At 35.7% G+C, this 19,089-nt stretch overlaps 3 protein-coding genes and 1 non-coding gene across 7 annotated transcripts; 3 read left to right on the top strand and 1 right to left on the bottom strand.

The window, feature by feature from the left end:
• Window positions 1–16: 16 nt before the first annotated feature.
• Window positions 17–2,463, top strand: LOC105125492 (S-adenosyl-L-methionine-dependent methyltransferases superfamily protein). 2 transcript variants are annotated; one of them, XM_011025953.1, is made up of 2 exons: window positions 17–1,790; window positions 1,876–2,463. In XM_011025953.1, the coding sequence occupies exon 1, from the start codon at window positions 238–240 to the stop codon at window positions 1,618–1,620; it is 1,383 nt and encodes a 460-aa protein (XP_011024255.1). In that variant the 5' UTR covers window positions 17–237; the 3' UTR covers window positions 1,621–1,790; window positions 1,876–2,463. The 2 variants fall into 2 exon arrangements, with proteins under 2 accessions (XP_011024255.1, XP_011024256.1); XM_011025954.1 differs by having other exon boundaries at window positions 1,873–2,463.
• A 328-nt stretch (window positions 2,464–2,791) lies between these two features.
• LOC105125493 (serine/threonine-protein kinase CTR1-like) lies at window positions 2,792–10,012 on the top strand. Of its 3 annotated transcripts, XM_011025956.1 has the most exons (16): window positions 3,511–3,600; window positions 3,710–3,775; window positions 3,935–4,215; window positions 4,309–4,456; window positions 4,667–4,770; window positions 5,232–5,443; window positions 6,148–6,567; window positions 6,782–6,822; window positions 7,401–7,469; window positions 7,562–7,662; window positions 7,752–7,836; window positions 7,985–8,083; window positions 8,523–8,591; window positions 8,688–8,819; window positions 9,164–9,258; window positions 9,449–10,010. In XM_011025956.1, exons 3-16 carry the CDS (start codon window positions 3,986–3,988, stop codon window positions 9,537–9,539), a joined length of 1,896 nt encoding a protein of 631 aa, XP_011024258.1. In that variant the 5' UTR covers window positions 3,511–3,600; window positions 3,710–3,775; window positions 3,935–3,985; the 3' UTR covers window positions 9,540–10,010. The 3 variants fall into 3 exon arrangements, with proteins under 3 accessions (XP_011024257.1, XP_011024259.1, XP_011024258.1); XM_011025955.1 differs by lacking the exon at window positions 3,710–3,775 and having other exon boundaries at window positions 2,792–3,600; window positions 9,449–10,012; XM_011025957.1 differs by lacking the exons at window positions 3,710–3,775; window positions 3,935–4,215; window positions 4,309–4,456 and having other exon boundaries at window positions 2,797–3,600.
• A 1,053-nt stretch (window positions 10,013–11,065) lies between these two features.
• On the top strand, window positions 11,066–14,117 carry LOC105125491 (RNA-binding (RRM/RBD/RNP motifs) family protein). Its single transcript, XM_011025952.1, has 9 exons — window positions 11,066–11,284; window positions 11,364–11,478; window positions 11,573–11,628; window positions 11,742–11,789; window positions 11,871–11,968; window positions 12,212–12,281; window positions 12,402–12,512; window positions 13,632–13,716; window positions 13,805–14,117. Exons 1-8 carry the CDS (start codon window positions 11,180–11,182, stop codon window positions 13,680–13,682), a joined length of 654 nt encoding a protein of 217 aa, XP_011024254.1. The 5' UTR covers window positions 11,066–11,179; the 3' UTR covers window positions 13,683–13,716; window positions 13,805–14,117.
• Window positions 14,118–16,023: 1,906 nt separating this feature from the next.
• TRNAR-UCG (transfer RNA arginine (anticodon UCG)) lies at window positions 16,024–16,097 on the bottom strand. Its single transcript has one exon. It is a non-coding gene; the product is annotated as a tRNA-Arg (tRNA).
• Window positions 16,098–19,089: the final 2,992 nt, after the last annotated feature.

Genomic DNA, 19,089 nt, shown 5'->3' with positions numbered 1-19,089 from the left:
CTTTTTTTAAAAAAATTTGAGTCACCAGATTAATTTTGGATCAAGTCTGTGCCCTTTGCTTCCAAGGTATTTTTGTCCGACGCCTTTTTCAGCAAATTGAATACTGAACTGAAGTTTTATTTAATTTTTCTCGCAGTGAAAATTAACATCACCTTCCATCCTACACCTTTTCCTTCCTGCCCCCTCTCCTGATTTCCCTTCCTTTCCCACTCCCCTCTTCTTCTAAAGCCAGACTCAATGGCCCTTGACATAAAAACCTTCGAAACCATAATCCCCTCTCGTTTCCTCTCTTTCACAATCCCCAACCCCGTACTCCCAACTCACCTCCTCCGAGTTGCGGTCCTCGACTCCCCAATCCAACTCACCGAGTCTCCTCAAGTCGCAGCTCTCTTTGTCCCTCAAACCCGTGAACCAGACTGGATTTTCTCAACCGAGTCAGGTCACCTCCAGCTCCTCTTATCCTCTCCTGGAATCTCACGGCTCATATTGATCGGCAACAATCGAATCAATGGCCCTGATTCATCTCCATTGACTTACCACAAAAGGGAGGATGCCCAGTATGTAAAAAGTCTTGAAAATAGTTTAAAGCCTTTGTTTTTTGCTTTATCTCCTAAAGTTAGTGTTAAAGATGGGATTTTTGATGTGCCTATTTTGGATTATGAAGATAATTTGATTTGTAGTGTGGTTTTAGAGAGACGTGCTGGTATTTTTGTTAGTGAAATGCTTGTTGAGGATATTGAGATTGAGAGTGATAGTGAATTGAGAGAGTTTAGGAGGAGATTGAGGTTCAAAAGAATGCCCAATTTGGTTCAAACAGAGATTCGAATCGTGCCTCAGAAGGTTTTTGAGTTAGATCGTGTTAAGATTGGTGGAGAAGTGAAGTTTAGGCCTGACACTAAGGTTCTGGTGCATTCATATTTGATACCGATGGTAGCTAGTCTTTCTTTGATTGGTTCTTGTATCGAGGATCGGTTTCGAAAAGGGTTAAAGCCTAAAGCTTTGTGTTTAGGTGTAGGTGGTGGAGCTTTACTTAGTTTTCTGAGAACTCAATTGGGGTTTGAAGTTTTTGGTGTGGAAATGGATGAGGAGGTTTTGAGGGTTGCGAGGCAGTATTTTGGGCTGGAAGAAATTCAGGTTTGTGTTGGGGATGCTATAGAATATGTAGAGAAGCTTGCGAGTAAAGATAGGGTGCTGAATTTGGTTTCAGGTGAAGATAACGGTGATTGTTATTTAAATCATGCTAATGTTTTTTATGCTAATTTTGATGTCATTATGGTTGATTTAGATTCTTGTGATGCTACAAATGGTGTCATTGCTCCGCCATTGGAATTTGTTAAGAAGCACATTCTTCTGGCTGCTAGGTCTATTCTTAGTGATTTTGGGATTTTTGTCATGAATGTGATTCCTCCTACTAGATTGTTCTATGATACATTGATACATGAGTTTCGGGAGATTTTTCATGATCTGTATGAAATTGATGTTGGAAATGGAGAGAATTTCGTTCTTATTGCTAAAGTCTCGCCTGTTTCATCACCACTTAGTGAATGTGAGAATAGTTTTCTTCAGAAACTGAGGATATTGATCTTCGGAAGATACTTGGATTCCATAAGGAAAATTTAGGGCCTGATGGATTATAGAGGACCAAAAATGTGGTTTTTCTGATGATATTGTTTTAACTTGAATTCGGATCATACCAGGAAAGTCTCAGAATTTCTCTAAAGAGCCTCATCTTGTGGCAAGCTTCAGAAGTTGTTTTTGCGGTCCAATATTTCTCTAATTGGATCTTCTTTGTAAGTACCCTTTCTCACATCTCTGTCACTGTTATTTCTCGAGTTCTAGGGTTTTGAAAAATGACAGTCTTTTTCCATGTAGCAGACTTGACAATTGCAGCTTTTGTTAAGTGCATGGATAACTCACCTGTAGAGGACATGTTCCTTGGATTTACAGGAGACTATATAACTTTGAGCACTAAGGCATTTATTTGCTATGTTTTCTTGTTGGCACTATTGTTTTCCCATTGTGCTATGGTGGCAGCATAAAGGAGAGAGGTTAATTCCACGTAGTAAATGAAGAAATGTCACGAGCTAGCTGATGCACACTGGTGCTAAAACTTTGTATCAAATTTTGACTTGTATTCCCCAGTGAAACTCCCTGTCAAAAACAGAGAATGACCTGCCTTAACAGCAGTTTCCAAGACCCTCCGACCATCAACACCACCAACCTGAACACAGCCACTGCCCCGCCATCTCCGCCAAACACCTCACACAATTTTGGTGCTAGATCAACTTCCATTTCTTGGGACAGAAAGATTAGAACTTTTGTCTTGTTTTTGATGCAAAGAGAGAATGTAGTGTTTAAAGAAGATATCATTAAACAGATAAGTTTTATCCTCAGATTATCCGAATAGAATCAAACGTGTTTTTTTAGATAATTATGGCAAAATTCATGGTAATTTCTGTTTCACTCGAATCTTAAAAGTTTTTTTTTTTTTTTTTGCTCCCTTCAACTTTTCCCATTTTCAACTTGGTGACAAACAGAAGGTTATTAATGATCATAATTGTGAAAATGACAGTTCAATTATGGAATATGGAAATTGTGGTTGTGTTTAGTTAGAATTCCATGACATAAATGATAGAAATATTATAAATAGAAATATAAAATAAATATATTTTTGAATAATTTTGAAATCAATTTCTATAGTTTTATTTGACTATTTCCGTCTTTTATTTTTGTTGGCTGGGAAAAAAAGAAAGAAAAAGAATGTACAGGGTCGAGGAATTATTTTTTAAAATTAATAAAGTAAATGATTAATCTTTTTGCAATGCTCATGTTTATGTTGTGGTCATCAGTCTGAAACCCAAAAAAAAAAATGGTGGAAAAAAAATCCCATATTAAAAAATCTTAAAATCAAAAGGATAAAACAAGAACAACCTAAAATATTAATGTCAAAGTCAAAAGGCCTAAACGGCTCCGGATTTGAGAACCTGCCTGAGAGTCTGTGACCCGCCCATGTTCGTTAACCAACACTAACCATTCAAATCAAAGAAGACCGACCACCAATCAATCAGTGACATACTATTCCACCGTACACCCGCCCACACATGATCCCATCCCTTCATTCACTGAACTTAGCAGAATCCTGTAACATTCAAAAACTGGAACACCCCACTTAACCCCCACCCAACAAAAGAGAAGAAAAGAAATTCCCTTTCCTTTCCGTATTCTTTCCATTCCAAGCTAAACTAAAATATCAATGTCAGCGAATCATTTTCATTTCCAGCAATCGTTCTTTCTTCTTCTCAATGTTCCACCTCAAATGCTCTAAGTTCATGGAATTCATTATGTAATTGGGAGCTCGGAGTTTTTTTTATTTTTCCTGGAATGGAAGAGTCTGGAAGTTGGTTTGAAGAAGCAACGATAAAGAGCTGGGCTAAACAAACGGAAGAGAGTTATCAGTTACAGCTCGCTCTGGCTTTGAGGTTATCTTCACAAGCTGCTTCAGCTAATGATCCCAGTTTCTTGGATTGGAATTCTAGTGATAGCAACAGAGGGGTTTCTTCTTTCTCTGATTCTCCTGAATCCATTTCTCATCGTTTTTGGGTACTTTCTGCTTGTCTTTTATTTGTTTTTTTAGTTTTCTTGTATGCATTCATGCAAGCAAGCTAGCTGGAGGATTTCACATGAATGTCTAATTTATTTAAAAATACAGATACGAGCATCGCTAATTTTACTCATTCTTTCCGAAATCACTTCCTGAAAAATCTCAACCATTGAAGTGAGTTTACCCCACGAATTCAATTGTTTAAGATTCTCTTTTAGAAGTGGTTTCGAAGAAGATTTGGTTACGATGATTTTTTAGAATATTTTGTTGTGCTCTGAAATGGTGTCTGTTTTTTTTTTTTTTTTTTATAAAAAATGATTTTATTTGTCTCAGGTGAATGGATGTTTGTCTTATAATGATAGAATTCCAGATGGGTTTTACGTAATGCATGGATTGGATCCTTATACATGGAGTATAAGTGCTGATAGTCGTGTCCCGTCTCTTGAATCATTAAAGGCTGTCAATGATTTGTCAATAGAAGTGGTTTTGGTAGATAGATTGAGGGATTCTGGTTTGAAGGAGTTACATAATAGAGTTATTGGTCTTTGGAGTGGCTCGAATACAACAAAAGATGTGGTTGAGCAGCTTGCGAATCTTGTTTGTAATCGTATGGGGTGAGTTCTAGAGTTATGATCAGTTTCGGGTGTTTGCCTTGAATGCTTTTGTGTTATAATTCTTGTCAACAAAGGTTTTTGTTATTGTCTCAGGGGTGTTGTCTTCAATGAAGATGATGACAATTTTGCCAAATGCTGGAAGGAATGTACTGAAGTTATGAAAAGACGTTTAGGTTCTGTTGTAATTCTGGTTGGAAGTTTAACGTTTGGCCTCTGTGTTCATCGTGCATTGTTGTTTAAAGTAAATATCACAAACCTGTATTGCATTCTATAGCTTTTCTCATGTTGTCCATGTTTGTATTGAATGCATATGATTTGTGTGTTGAATGGAATGATGTAACCTTTTGGCTGTATGTGTGTGTGTGTTCCTTTAATTATTTTATCTGTCTCCTCTGACCTAGAAATGTCTCTATTGACAATTTCACATCTCTTGAAATGTGTTTTTTTGTAGGTATTGGCGGACTCTATTAATTTGCCTTGCAGAATTGTTAACGGATGTAAATACTGCAGAAGAGATGTTGTTTCATCCTGTCTTGTTCAAGTTGGTGATGACAGGTATGCACTTTCAGCCATTTATTATTTGAATTTCACTATATAGTAGTTTGGAAATATGTGGAGCAATAAGAGTTTTAAAATGTGGGTAAATCAAATTTTGTGATTGGTATATATATTGACAATTTTAGTGTTATGTAGTGCAGACTTAAGAGTGGGAGAGGATGAGTGAATCTTGGATTGCTGTAGGTTTCATCCATGTTTTCCTTTGAGCTTGCTTGCACTTCCATTTAGGCAATTAGATATGGAGTCGTCCAGTTCCCTAAGTAATTACTGCTGTGAGAGGATTCACAGTTGCTTTGTTTTCAAAGCTCAGTTGTTCAAAATTGTGAGGTTGAATGACTGACCTATCTTTGGGAATTATGGTAGGAGTTTTCCTTTACGGTAGTTGATATTGCTTTATAATTGTTGAAATGAAAGGTCCATGGAGTGGTTGATCTCTTAATTAATTCTATAATCCTCAGGGAATACTTTGTTGATTTGCTTGGAAAGCCAGGAGCCCTAAGCCAGCCTGATTCCTCACTCAATTGTGCATCTTCAGTATTAGTTTCTTCACCATTGTCTCATCCAAGGTTTAAATCTATCCAAACAAATGAGGACTTCAGGACATTGGCAGCCAAACTCTATTTCCTTGACTGCCAGCCACTTAATCTTGTGTTTGATAATCCTTCATCAGGTAATTCTCTATCTACTTCATGAATCTATAATATTTTAAAAAACATGATTGATGGCTTTGGCATTTGTTTTTTATAATCAGGTGACATAGGGATCAAGTTATGCATCATTCAGGTGTTCGGAAATATAGTAGCGATTGCTTTTCAAAATATATTTTGCTTGAAAATGCATTAAAATAATAATTTTTTATTTTTTAAAAATTATTTTTGATATCAGTACATCAAAACGATCGAAAAACATAAAAAAAATAATAATTTTAAGAAAAAAAATGAAATTTTTATGAAATGTTGTTTGGAACGCAGTTCCAAACGATGCCTATGTTTAACCTATTTCTCAACAATCCCCACCACATTTTCATACTTGTTTAAGATGCATAGTACTTTCCCTGTGCCTTCAAATTGTAAATTTTGTAAAAAACTAAAGAATTAATTCATATCTTGTGATCAAACTTCATTCAACTGTAACAGTATTTAAATAAATGTAAAGAGTTGTTAACAGAAAAGAAAAGGTTTAAATATGCTGATTGTAATGCTCAATATGGTTTATTACAGCACACGTGATTTGCCTGACTGTGACTGTGACTATGAGTCTGACCTCCCAAAGAAAATGCTAGAGTGACAACTTATGCTCGTAAATGGTACTTAAAGACAATTGAGATTCAGTGTAGTTATTTGTTAGTGACATTTACAAAGCTTTGATTTTCAGGCACTACTATTTGTGAAGATGACGGATTCATTTCAAGGCTTGGTAAAGACATGAAGAGCCTTCCACCCACATCAAGCAACAAACATGAAGCTTCTCTGTCACCTCTGCACCAAGGAGTTGCTCAGAACATCATGTATGACATGGATCTGCGGGTGCCAAACTCATATAATCCATTTCTGAATGTCGTAAAAATGAAGAACTTTGTTGAAGGTCCCAATGTGCCAAGTTCTATCCTCCCAGTTAAGAAAAAACATACAGATCCTGTCATCTCTAATCCAAAGCCTGTCGCTACAGATAATTTGTTGCTCATGGAAATAAACCAGACAATACTAAGTAAATCAAACAATCAACTTCATCTCAAAGAGGAAGATTTGGATGTTCCCTGGAGTGAACTTCTATTGAAGAAGAAAATTGGATCAGGTATTTTTCACTTGAACTTTGGAAGGACCTCACAGCTGCATGATATGGTAGCTATTGATATTTCTGCATCCCCTTCACGCGTCCATTGTATTTTAGTCTGTGAATTTTGTGGTAGCTATTGATATTTCTGCATCCCCTTCAGGTAGCCATTGTATTTTAGTCTGTGAATTTTGTGAGATTTCTTTCAAGAAGGATACTAACAAATGCTTCTCAGGCTCCTTTGGAACTGTCTATCATGCTGACTGGCGTGGTTCGGTAAGAATTTCTTCCTTTTATCCAATCATAATAGACATTTTGTTTTGCAAGTTTTGAATACGTATTTATAGTGGTTTTTGAGCGGGAATCTTTCATCTCAATGATTGCTGTTGTTGATGAGATACAAGGTTATATGTATACATTATTTATAAGAAAACCCAGCAGCAAAGTGGTGTTCTATTGTGGATTCTGCTATAACGCTTGGTGCCTTTACAAAAAAACCAATCTCCTCTTTAGTAATTATCTATTCAGGCTTCCTAGGAAGTTATTGGTCGCAGGACTGCCTTGTATTATGGTTTGTAGACCTATAAAGTAGTTAGGATATGTAGAGTGGTTATTTTTATGTATTCTTTACGATATGCAATATAATCTTGAGTTGATTACTAGCCATTCTTGCACCTAGAAGTGGTCATTTGAGTGCATAAATTCTTGTCTCAGTCCTTCAGTTCTATCAACTATGTAATCATACTGGATATTTCTATTAGCCCCTTCAGTTTTGTTGCCATGATTAGTTCATTGTTTTTTACATCTTCATTTTAATGCTCTGATCTTCATCAGTACTGAAATATCAATTTCAGGAGGTTGCTGTCAAAATTCTCGAGGAGCAAGAATTTCACACAGAGCGCTTTGAGGAATTTTTGAGTGAGGTACCTATACTTTTTTCTGTAAAAACTAATATTGACTGTCTAGTTTTTCATGTTTTGAGTTAACCTTAATTGCATTGATTCTTGTTTGTCAGGTTTCTATAATGAAGCGTTTACGACATCCAAATATTGTTCTCTTTATGGGTGCTGTTACCCAACCCCCTAACTTGTCCATAGTTATGGAGTATTTATCAAGGTATTAAAATTCTTTGTGATGATTTTTGGTAGATATTTTTGTAAGAAATCAACTCTTTGTTAATGTAAATAATTTGCTTTGGACTGCAGAGGCAGCTTGCACAAACTTTTACATCTGGCTGATGCTGCCTTGATACTGAATGAGAGGCGCCGCTTAAATATGGCGAATGATGTTGTATGCTTCTTCTTCTTTTGGCTAATATTTATACTTCTATGCAAATGGATAATCAGTGGAACAAATGCTAGGTTGGAACTTTCATATCATCATCTAGATGTTGAATATAAATTTCCTGGATTTAGGAGCTGTTCATTTATCTGTGCAGGCAAAGGGAATGAACTATCTTCATCAGTTTAGACCTCCCATTATTCATCGAGATTTGAAATCTCTAAATCTCTTAGTGGACAGTGCATACAAGGTCAAGGTTAGTATTCCAAAACAGTGATATTTGGATATCCATTTTTGTTTACTAATTTTTATCCCGTTTTCAATGAGATGCTTAAAAACTTTCTGCTCTGCTCAAAACCTTTAACCTTAAACCTGAAAATTGTTTGTTCTTCTCTCCTCTCTCTGTGCTTTGGCCTTAAAGTTGCAGTGGTCAAATTTCCCATTGACACAGGACCTCAACAGCTTATCTCATTGTTGATTGCTCCCCTGATTAGCATACAATGCTGAAGTGACTAGCTAAATTTGAGAACAGAAATAGAATAACTTAATGGCCTCAGTACCCACTTATACTCAAGAAATAATAAAGAGCAAGCTAATTTTATTGCATTGAAAATGCGGACACTTCTGATGTCTTTTGTGGGAATGTTCTTTAACATAATTTGGATGAGAAGACTGACAGGAAAATGTTTATCCAGATTTGTGATTTTGGCCTCTCACGCTCAAAAGCGAAGACATATATTTCATCGACAAGTGCTGCAGGGACTGTAAGTGCTCCTTTGGAATCAATAAGTTGTTACTCAAAAGCAAAGCATGGATTTGGTTACAAACTTAAGTTTACAATTCTGGATCCTCTTCTTTAGCCGGAGTGGATGGCCCCAGAAGTACTTCGGAATGAGCAATCAAATGAAAAATCAGATGTTTACAGCTTTGGTGTAGTCTTGTGGGAACTTATGACCCTGCAACATCCATGGAGAAATTTAAAACAAGCACAGGTAATTTGCATTCATATGCTTCATTTCACAAATTGTTGCTAAATTCATACACTGAGAATCCAAGAAAATATAGAATTGGTCTCTCTTCATCAACTAAGATTTTTGAACTTGAGAATGGGTGTGAGATCTTCAAAGGGAAATGCACAGAATATTAACTGGTCAACTGCTGAAGGGTGTGGACTGTTCCTTGTTATGCACAGAATATTAACTGCTGCATGAGATGAAGTCTGTAACTAGAACTATCATAGTTATTGGAACAGATACTAATGTACACATGATTCTGCATTATACAGAACACAAATGCTAGTATTTATGTTAAACGAGTGCTGTAAATTTTGCTTCAGATCATTGCTGCTGTTGGTTTTATGGGCGGAAGGCTTGAGATTCCAAGCAATGTAAATCCTTCAGTGGCTGCCTTGATTAAGGTCTGCTTGGATAGGTAAGTGGACGTTCATAATTGTATCTCCTAAGAGTTCGTGGAAAAAAAATTATTTCTCAACTGTGAAATATGTGTATCTTCAAGAAACCCTTCTCAGGGTAAGGAACCATGTAATATACAGTGCGCGCGCCTTTAGTATCTCTATCCCCTTTCTGTCATACTCTAATAGTGAGCTTTCCTTTCACTGCAGCGAGCCCTCAAAACGTCCTTCATTCTCTTATATCATGAAAACTTTACAGGAGCTGACAAACGACTCCATCTCCCAACCAGTTGCTCATTGAGTAATTCGACGACAAAGCTATATGTAGTCAAACTGCTCACATGATCTCAGCCCTCTCACTCCCATGATATTTTCCAGGATTTAACAAGATGTTGATCGCCCTTTTTTTATCTGCCATGAACTAATTCTTGTAGCTACAATTGTGAATATGCACACGAAGTTGTCAAGATATCAAATATCAAGCAAAATGGGTGGAAAAGGCAGGCTTGTCAAAGAAGCTTTCTTAGGGGAGGTGAGCGAGGCTGGTTCATTCATGTTACTAATTGTACTGATGTGCCATCATTTGGTTGATATCTTCACTCTGTTGGTCTTATAGTATCAGCCAGGGCCTAGGGTTGCTTATGAGTTATGATTTTGGTAACTTTTGATGATCTAGCCTTTAGTGATTATTATATTAGCAATCATAGGGTTTGAATTTAGGATCATAAAGAAAATAATTTTTTTGATTTCAAGTTTTTACAACTGTATCACCATGTAGATGATTAATTATACATGTAAATTTTTCTAACAAGTGGTGACTGCTACGGTGACTTCAACTGAAGGGTTACTCTTTTTTCTTTGTTATGATTATAAAAAGAATAAATAAAATGCCCAGTTTTATTAATAGTTATTAGAATTTTCACTATTAAAAGGTATTCAATAACTATAATTAGTCTATTTTGTTGTATTTTTTTTATTTTATTGAGCAATTATTAATAATTATAATTTGAGTTTCATGATTGTGTTCATGTATTTTCAATATAAAAAATAAAAATAAATCTAAATCAATCTTAAAGTCATGGATGGGTAAGTTCACGTCTCAACAAAGCATTATTAAAAACAATTAAGTTCTTTATCTTTAAGTACCGGCACAATTTAGTCCGTGAAGTGTAATTCAGTTTTATTTTTGGCTGTTGCAGAAGTACCTTAGGCCTGCTGCCAGGTAAAAAGGTCCACGTGTCAGTTTATGCGTGCATACAGTCAATTTCATATACCAGTATTTAAACCGAGAAAGAACTTAGTTACTAACATAATAAAGCCACATTTCATAAATTTTTTATATCCTTTAAATTTCTTTATGTTATTGAAATTAAAAAATATTAAAAATATACAAATTTAAATCACGTTATTCATATAAAAAGCTCTATAATTTATATATCTATGACGGTTAAATTATTTATATTATTAAATATAGTCATTGATTACTTCATTGATATTAAGATAGGAAAAAAAATAAAAATCCATCTTAGACAATGACAGTATTGGTAGAGGCAATAGTGGTGGTAATCATGAAAGAAATTTATTTTTTTTAAATTAAAAATTAAAGTATATAACGTAAACAAGTTATAAAAAAAATGGAAAGCCAAAATAAAATTTTAAAAATTATTTTTATTAAAAACAAATATAATCAAAACGTTCCACCATAAGATTTTCCTATATTTACATTAGGCCTGGCTATATGTCGGGTCATTCTTAACATTGGCCCAAACATGAAGCCCAGACCATGTCCTTATTCGCTAAACCCTAATTTCTCAGAACGCTCAGTTTCTCTCTTATATCTTTAACTCTCCCCGCTCTCTCGCTCCTTCTCTAATATCTTCCGTCTTTTCTTTTCCTGACAACCAAACAAGATTCCTCTCGATTTGCTGTTTGTTCATTACCATGGGGGCGAAAGCAAAGAAATCACTGAAAAAGAAAATGAGCAAAATTTCTTCTTCTTCGTCAACCCAGTTAGTTAATGGAAAACAAGCCGCTGCTGATTTCTTGGTATGTTTTTTAATTTTTTTCTTCTTACATCAATTTTTTTTTATTTTTTTTCGTAATTTTTTTTCGTGTTAAAAAATAGCCATTAGAAGGTGGACCGGCGCGGAAGTTACCAGAATTGAAAGAGCTGAAAAATAAGTCCGGTGTGCTGTACATTGGTAGGATACCTCATGGTTTCTACGAGGAAGAAATGAAAGGTAAGGTTTAATTTGTTATTGATGGGCAGTGTTTATTTTATGTTGAGATTGTGTTTTGTGGTTTTGTTTATTAGATTTCTGTTCTATGTTTCAGCTTATTTTTCGCAATTCGGTACTATCAAGAGATTGAGAATTGCGAGGAATAAAAAGGTTGGTCTTTTCTTGGTTCTTTGTATGTACTATGTAGACTAATGATGTCTTAAATGCAGTAGTTGGTGTGATTTTAATTGTAACTTGGTGTTTGCATGTGTGTTTTTTGTCAGACTGGAAAATCAAAGCATTTTGGATTCATGGAATTTGAAGATCCTGAGGTTGTAGATCTTAAAATTGTAGTACTGGTTGAATGTTGATGTTTTTGAGGATTTATAACAAAACCCCTTTGCTGATTGCAGGTTGCAGAAGTTGTAGCTGAATGTATGCATAACTATCTGTTGTTTGAGCATCTTTTGCAAGTCTATGTTATTCCACAGGAGCATGTTCATCCTAAATTGTAAGCAATTTATCTTTTTTACTTTACATGGTGCAAGGAAAGATAGCATCATGTGATTTATTTCTGTAGGCATTCACTGATGATATGCTGCTGATGGGTTTTATTCTTTCTTTATTGGCTAAATTCTTGGATATGTGAACTTGGAAACTATAAACAGAGTCCTATACTGTTTACTTTGGTTGCCTCCCCCATATGCTATGGTTACTCATTTTGTTTTTCCATTTTCTTTTGGGGCACACATAGATGGAAAGGTTTTAATTATCGTTACAACCCCATGGACCGGCTTCAAACCGAAAGAAAAAGACAGAACAAGGTATGCAGTGGGTAGGAAGTGATAATCATGAGGAATTATAGTTTTCATGCTATAGAAGGAAAAAATGTTATTTCTGACAATTGCTTGATAACCCTTTTGTTTTGTGCTATGGCTATTCAGGAAAGAACACTTGATGAGCACAGAAGATTGGTGGGCAGGATTATGAAGCGAGATCAGAAGCGACGAAAAAAGATAGAAGCTGCTGGTTTGGATTATGAGTGCCCAGAATTCGTAAGAACTCTTGTCATTTTTCTCCTTTTAATACTTGACTAAGTACAAAGATAATTGGGGAAAAGGAACAGGAGAAGGAAATCAGCCTGCTATGTCTAGCATCAAGATTTAGAATAAAATTTTTCTATTGCTTTAGTCAATCTCACCAGTCTAGTTGATGTCAATGGGAAAGCATTACCATGTACACAGAAAATATGTGTATTCTTGAGTCTACGGATCAGATCTCTAACTGCTGAGTGATATGAAAAAATTCTAATACTCATAGCTGTCCTTTTTACCCAAGATTTCTTCCCTTTTCCTGCATCCCTGATTCCAATAGATTCCTTGTTTGAACCATGAACATAACTGCTCTTGCATTTAGCATGGAGCTGTGATCAGTTATACTTTCTTGGAAATAGAATATTGACTCACTTAGAATGCTGCTAAGCTTTCTGTTTATCTTAGATGGTAACAAATACTTTGAATGCATATATTGTCTCTGATGCTCATACTCATTTGATACAAGTCAGCTTCTCTGATCTGTAAGCATGTCATCCTAGTTATTGTTGGGTGACTCAAGAAATGTGATTGTAAGACAAAATGCAGGATATAAAAGCTTTCAGATTCCTTTGAACATGGTGGCACAGAATATTTCTGTTCAACCACTCTCGTTCATAGATCAAAACAAAATCATGTATATAAGCGCCCCGCCTGTTCTTTCCAGCACAGTTCCAATGTTTTTTTCTCTTTCACAAATAGCTTTTACTGCTATTCGACTCTGTTTGCCAGTGGTGGGCCACTCTTAAGCTTACCATGGTTGTATAGAATCATTTTTGTATAGAATCATTTTTATCTGTAGTGTAAGACATCCATTTTTTTGCAGGTTGGTGATGTCAAGTGTTGGTGTAAGACATCTATTCATAGTGAATAGGTGGCTATCAATACCTTTTCTTTACTTCTATGAATATTACTTTGATGGTTTAGAGAAAATTAAGTTTAGCATAAAAGCATTAATTCCTTGGTGATGATTATTTATTGCCATGTTGTGGTACAAACCAAGAATGGATCTTTATGCCTTTGTTTTGATATCCATGTATTATGACTGATCAAAATATTTATGCCACCCTCCTTTTTTTGCAGGTTGGTGATGTCAAGTGTGTGCCAAAGAAGATTAAGTTCAGCCAAGATTAGGATTCTGTGGAATTCCTTGAGAATCACTGTTGTGGTAATTTTTCATATTTTTTTGTAGTGTAAATCAGCTTTTGCACCTTACATGAGTTCAGTGGATGCTCACTCTCACTTTCTCCTGCTAGGTTTTTTGTCAACGAGAAAAGGAAGCAAGGGAGGACTGTGATGCAAAGAGTATATTGCCATCTCAAATGGTGAATCCAGCTGTTTGGAGAAGTTTCTGAATGTAGATATGGAAGCCTGTATCTGACCTTTTGCTTCTATATGTTATAGCTGTTTGTTCACAAATCTTATCCTAACAGTCCACTAGTCGATGATGCTAGCATTATTTGATGTCATAGTAGAAATTGTGTGGGTTTTATTTTATTTGAATTCAGTCTTGTTCCGAATACCCCTTGCTTCTTTTTGGTTGTTTCCCACTTATATCATTTCTGGCTACTGCTCATTCTCTTTTTCCATCGTGTTTTTGGCACGCAAGCTATGAAAGCAAAAAAGAAGGGGGGACCTCCCTCTTCTGTTGGCTTTACTGTTCAAATTTACAACACTGACAGACCGATGGTGTTGCAATCCATCTGCCCTAGCAGGATTTTTTTCGTAAAGCATGACCGATGGTATCTTTACCATTTAAAAGATAGTTCATAGCCCAGCTCCTGTCGCCTGCGGGCCGCATATAGCAGATTAGAGTGGAGATGTTCAACGGTTATGGATGCTTGGGAATTCACATGATGAAAGTGTCTTCCAGTTATGCTCTGTTTGAATGCACCGAGCAAACTTGAGACGGTAGATTGCAGCACCAGACGACACACCTATCCCTACATAGGCGTGCTGATAGTTTGCAATTGCGCGTCTTCATACCGATTATCTGCGAGGGAGCATCACGAATTGATTATTTTTTTGTTCACAATTTGACCCATGACAACAGAGAAGTAGTGTTGCTTTTAGCAGACGACTTTCCCACATTATAACCACCTTTCTGCTTCTTGAGCCTTTCTTTTACCTGCTCAGGTTCTTTTTTTTTTTTTTTTTCTCCCATTCGTTTGCAACTAATTCATACGAATACACACGACAATTAACATTGCCAGATAGAATTGACTATACATAGGATTCTAACTCTTCTCAGTTAAAGCATTATACTGAACGCAATGGCGAACCGAAAAATCTGTATACTTATGAGATTTTATGATGTTTAAGCTATAACTACTAAAGACTAAGAGAGCTGCATTTACTGTTGTGTCCATCTCTACTATTGAGGAACTGATCACAAAAAAAGTTCTCTGACATTAAACTGCTTTACCCAAAACCTAGGAAGCAACCCATCAGAAGGAAAGTGCAGTGCTTGAATAAGTTACTGATGTTCCTTCTTCAGACAAACTTCGTGACACCATATTGAAACAAGCAGCTAGGATACAAGTTGGCTCCACCCAGATTTTAGTAAATCTTAGATCCAAACAAGTGAATCAGCTACATGGATTCTGCTTCTCCATTCAATAATTCATTAAATAACATAGTACTTGAACTGGTGGGACAAGTTCAAGGAGCTACAAAACCTCTCCAATAATATATAAAAGCAACTTCAACCATAAAGCATTGTAAAGTTCGACAACAGAAAACGAAAGACAATAATTTCTAACACTAAATTCCCAAGAACCCATAGCGCATGCCAAGTATAAAATTCAATAAATTATTACAACCATCAAGAAAGACTCCAAGGAGGAGTAAAATACCCTCAAAGAAGAGTAATGAGGATGAAAATAAGGAGAGCAGCAATGAAAGAGTACTTAACGGCAGCAACAAGAATAGCCAAAGCGATAACGAAAAGCTGCCAAAGAACTTGAACACTAGCCCAGGACAACAAACCAGTTAATCCAACGGCCAAGATGTTATCGGGATCTGGGTTCAGTAACAAATCACCCCACTTGATATCGAATAAGGGAGGTGGCTGATCTTGCTTCAAATCATAATCACCGCCACTGTTATTGGAAGACCCATTTTTCTTTTCTTGTTCTGGTTCTTTGGGTCCTTGAGTTTGGTCGTTATTGTTGTTGGTTTGTGCAAAAACGAGTCTTGGATGGGTTTTCTTGGAGATTTTGAGAGGGAAAGAAGCGGGAGGGACAGTCGGCTGGGGATGGAGAAGAGGGGTTCTTGAAAATGAAGGGATTTGTGGGTGCGGGAGCAAGGAAAAATCGAGCCCTAACATTTTATCAATGGCATATCGAATTAAAAAAATAAAAAAAAGTTGGAAAATATAACATCCAACTCTTAGAACAGTTTTTTTTATAGTGACTCTTGGTTAATCAGGAATTAAAAAAAAAACATAGATAAAAAATGAAAAACAACTAGAAACCGACCACAGTGGGAGTCGAACCCACGACCTTTTGATCCGAAGTCAAACGCGCTAATCCACTGCGCTATGCGGTCCTTTGAAGGTGTTTGCACAATAAAAGTTATATATAATTTTTATTAAATGGAGTTGTGGAGCATTTCATATTACCATAGAAGGCAAAAAGGTATGGCATGTAGCAATTTAGCAAATGTTAAAGACCTAAACTTAATTTGCTTCATGACATTGATGTGTTTTGTCCACCAGAAATCGCATTGAAGGTTTATATACATACATACATACATATATATATATATAACCAATGGACTATCAAATGGGTCTTGGGCTATGAAATAGGATAGGGGAATAGCCCATCCCCCCTTCCCCAATTCTCAAAACTCCAGTTCCATTTGGTTCCGAATTTCAAACACAAAACCAGCTTGTATTAGAATCCCTAGTTTTATATGATAGTTTTTTGTTGAGAAAAGGATGTCATAGGTTGGTACAAGCCCCGCTAGGGCCCTAGACTTTCGACCGAGTGAAAATCCTTTGCCTTTCTAGTACATCGCTGTCTTTTTCTTCCGACAATATACACTTTCCGTTTTGTATCTAACTGGCCTCTCCTCCACAGCTCCGATGGTTAATTAGGGCACAGCTAGGTTAAGACTCAAGACCAGTGGAGTATTGGGCACCGTTCTGTTTCTTACTGCTTCCAAAAGCTACGTACCCTTCTTTATATATCTACTGCATTTCTGTACGTAATTTCCTAATATTAAGACCTTTTCTTCTTCTTTTTTCTTCTTCTTGTTACCGTTGCATTTGGGCCGTCCAATGCATGTAAAACTCATCAAGAGAATCGGGTGGCAAAAGGCAAAACGAGAGATTATCCAATGATGATAGTCCTAGAAAAAGGACCCTCACTTTTTCTTCTTCTTCTTCTCTCTCAGAATCAATATGCAGATCTCCATCGATCTCCATAGTCTACATCCGATCCATCACCAGCCAGTCCATTTCCAAATGAGGAACCCCACCACATTCTCAACTTGTTCGTACAATAGTTTGACATGATGTGTTTGTGATGTCCAGCTATGTGAAATAAAGATCCACACAATTACCCTTTTAGGCAAAGACAAACCCATCTTCCCTTCATGGATGACAAGGTCGCCCATCTTACCAATAAATCTACCCACCCAAATCATTTTCATAACTTTAATCATTTGCTTTATTATATCTTCGAGGTCAGATATGATCTTTGACAATCAACATTCATTCTTTCAGTGCCTTTTAATTACAAAAAAAATGCTTCACCTAGCTAGTATGCCTTTAAGATTGCCTTTAAAAGCATTCCAGGACATCCATCTTTATGCAAGACAGTTTTTCGTTCTCTTATTGGCCACCACAGTTCTTTTGCATCATTGCAATGAGTGCTCAAATCGTTTTTTTTTTTTTAATATAGAAACATTAAATTTTGTAAAATTAAGTAAAAAATCCAGCTGTAATAATGAAAAGTCCGATGATGCACCGAAATCATGAATCGGATAAAAATCCAGTTATGATCACAGTTATTAAACTGGATCTAATATGATAAACTAATTTATAATATAATTTCTGGCCTGGGCTATGTTTTTTATTTTAAAAAAATAATTTAAAATTAACTCGGTTTAACCATATCAAAATTCAATTTGAAATCTAACACTTGAGCTGTGACCTATGATTCAGGATATAATGTTGATTAATTATATAAAAAAAATTAATGCATGCATGTGTGAACTAGCTTGTTCTTAAAAATATGCAGTGATACTATAAAATTGGTTCAAACACACATTTAAAAACTGTTTTGAAACATTTAAACACAAATTCCATTGGTTGGTGAAAAATATCTCAATCTAATTAATAAATTAACCAATATAATATCGGTTAAAACTCATTCACTATGTAAAAAATTGTACTTAACATTGTCGCGTGAGACTTACGTTATTGAATATTCAAATTAATTCTAGCTCGTAGCATGCAGCAAGTTGAATGTAAACTTGCTGTTTAAGAGAAGTCAGTGACAGAACCTCCATGAGAATGATCTCATATCGTGGCCTGGTTCAGTAATAATTGACTGCTTAAGCTAGCTGACCTCCAAATTTGTTGGCTCTTTTATGGATATTTTTTTGTTTTTTTTTAAAAAAGAAAAACAATTCTGAAGGGATGTCACTTCACTTCGATTGGGTCAGCAACGTCTGGGGTAAGTAACCAGGTCTGACATGTGTCTTAGGAGGTGATTCAGATTCTTTGCTCTTCCAATCTTACGTGAGAAACATGGATGATATAAGAGATTCAGGGACACCTCACTTCTTGTTGACACATCAACAAGACAAATAAGGTTTCAGTTTTTCCGAGTGTGAGGCCACTATTATACATTGCCCCTCCCTTTTTTTCCCCTTTCTAGGTGCTTACCCCACCGATCAAATTTGGTTGAATTTTAATATTGATCTATTTATTTAGTTAGATTAGAGTAACTCGAATTATGTACAGCCTAATAAAAGTTAATTAGTGGGATTAAAATTATGATTTCTTTTAAAAAAATTAAAACCGCATTGTTATTGATAAAAATAATCGATCGAGGCTAGGTTTTTTTTTTTTAAGATTAAATCCCAAATCAGTAACGGCTAATGAAATTCCAGATAGTGTCACTTGACTTTTGGGTTATACTTGAGGCATCTGAGTGCTTGAAGAGTTAAAGGTTGTAGTTTTAATTCTATCAGGGACGAGAAATTAATGAAATGAGGAAAGTTGCCTTTCAAGTCGAGTAAGCAAAGTAATCGAGATATTTATCAATAAAAGAAAAGTTTTTTTCCCCTTTTTTAATAGCACTGGGATCTACAGATCATATACAGACCCAAACCCCTTTTGCACCATTAGATTTTATAGTAGATTTCCGAACTCAAACGATGTGTTGAGAGTTCTTTTTTTTAATTTAATATCTTACTTCAACGGTTTAAAATAGCTATGATTATATATTAATTCTGAATTATTGTTATTTATGTTGTTCATTAATATACATGCATACATGCATACATACATACACACAATGATACATAC

Source organism: Populus euphratica, unplaced genomic scaffold (genome assembly GCF_000495115.2).
Source record: "Populus euphratica unplaced genomic scaffold, PopEup_1.0 scaffold22.1, whole genome shotgun sequence".
NCBI classification, from domain to species: Eukaryota; Viridiplantae; Streptophyta; class Magnoliopsida; order Malpighiales; family Salicaceae; genus Populus; species Populus euphratica.
This window is presented reverse-complemented; position numbering and strand designations above follow the sequence as displayed.

What these genes read in the sequence shown, in the direction of transcription:
- LOC105125493 (XM_011025955.1), top strand. Translation starts at nt 3,382, where the DNA reads ATGGAAGAGTCTGGAAGTTGGTTTGAAGAAGCAACGATAAAGAGCTGG. An exon ending in ATGCTGACTGGCGTGGTTCG is followed by an intron (nt 6,823 to 7,400) that starts GTAAGAATTTCT and finishes TATCAATTTCAG; the next exon opens with GAGGTTGCTGTCAAAATTCT. An exon ending in GTTATGGAGTATTTATCAAG is followed by an intron (nt 7,663 to 7,751) that starts GTATTAAAATTC and finishes TTTGGACTGCAG; the next exon opens with AGGCAGCTTGCACAAACTTT.
- LOC105125492 (XM_011025953.1), top strand. Translation starts at nt 238, where the DNA reads ATGGCCCTTGACATAAAAACCTTCGAAACCATAATCCCCTCTCGTTTC.
- LOC105125491 (XM_011025952.1), top strand. Translation starts at nt 11,180, where the DNA reads ATGGGGGCGAAAGCAAAGAAATCACTGAAAAAGAAAATGAGCAAAATT. An exon ending in CTACGAGGAAGAAATGAAAG is followed by an intron (nt 11,479 to 11,572) that starts GTAAGGTTTAAT and finishes TCTATGTTTCAG; the next exon opens with CTTATTTTTCGCAATTCGGT. An exon ending in AAAGAAAAAGACAGAACAAG is followed by an intron (nt 12,282 to 12,401) that starts GTATGCAGTGGG and finishes ATGGCTATTCAG; the next exon opens with GAAAGAACACTTGATGAGCA.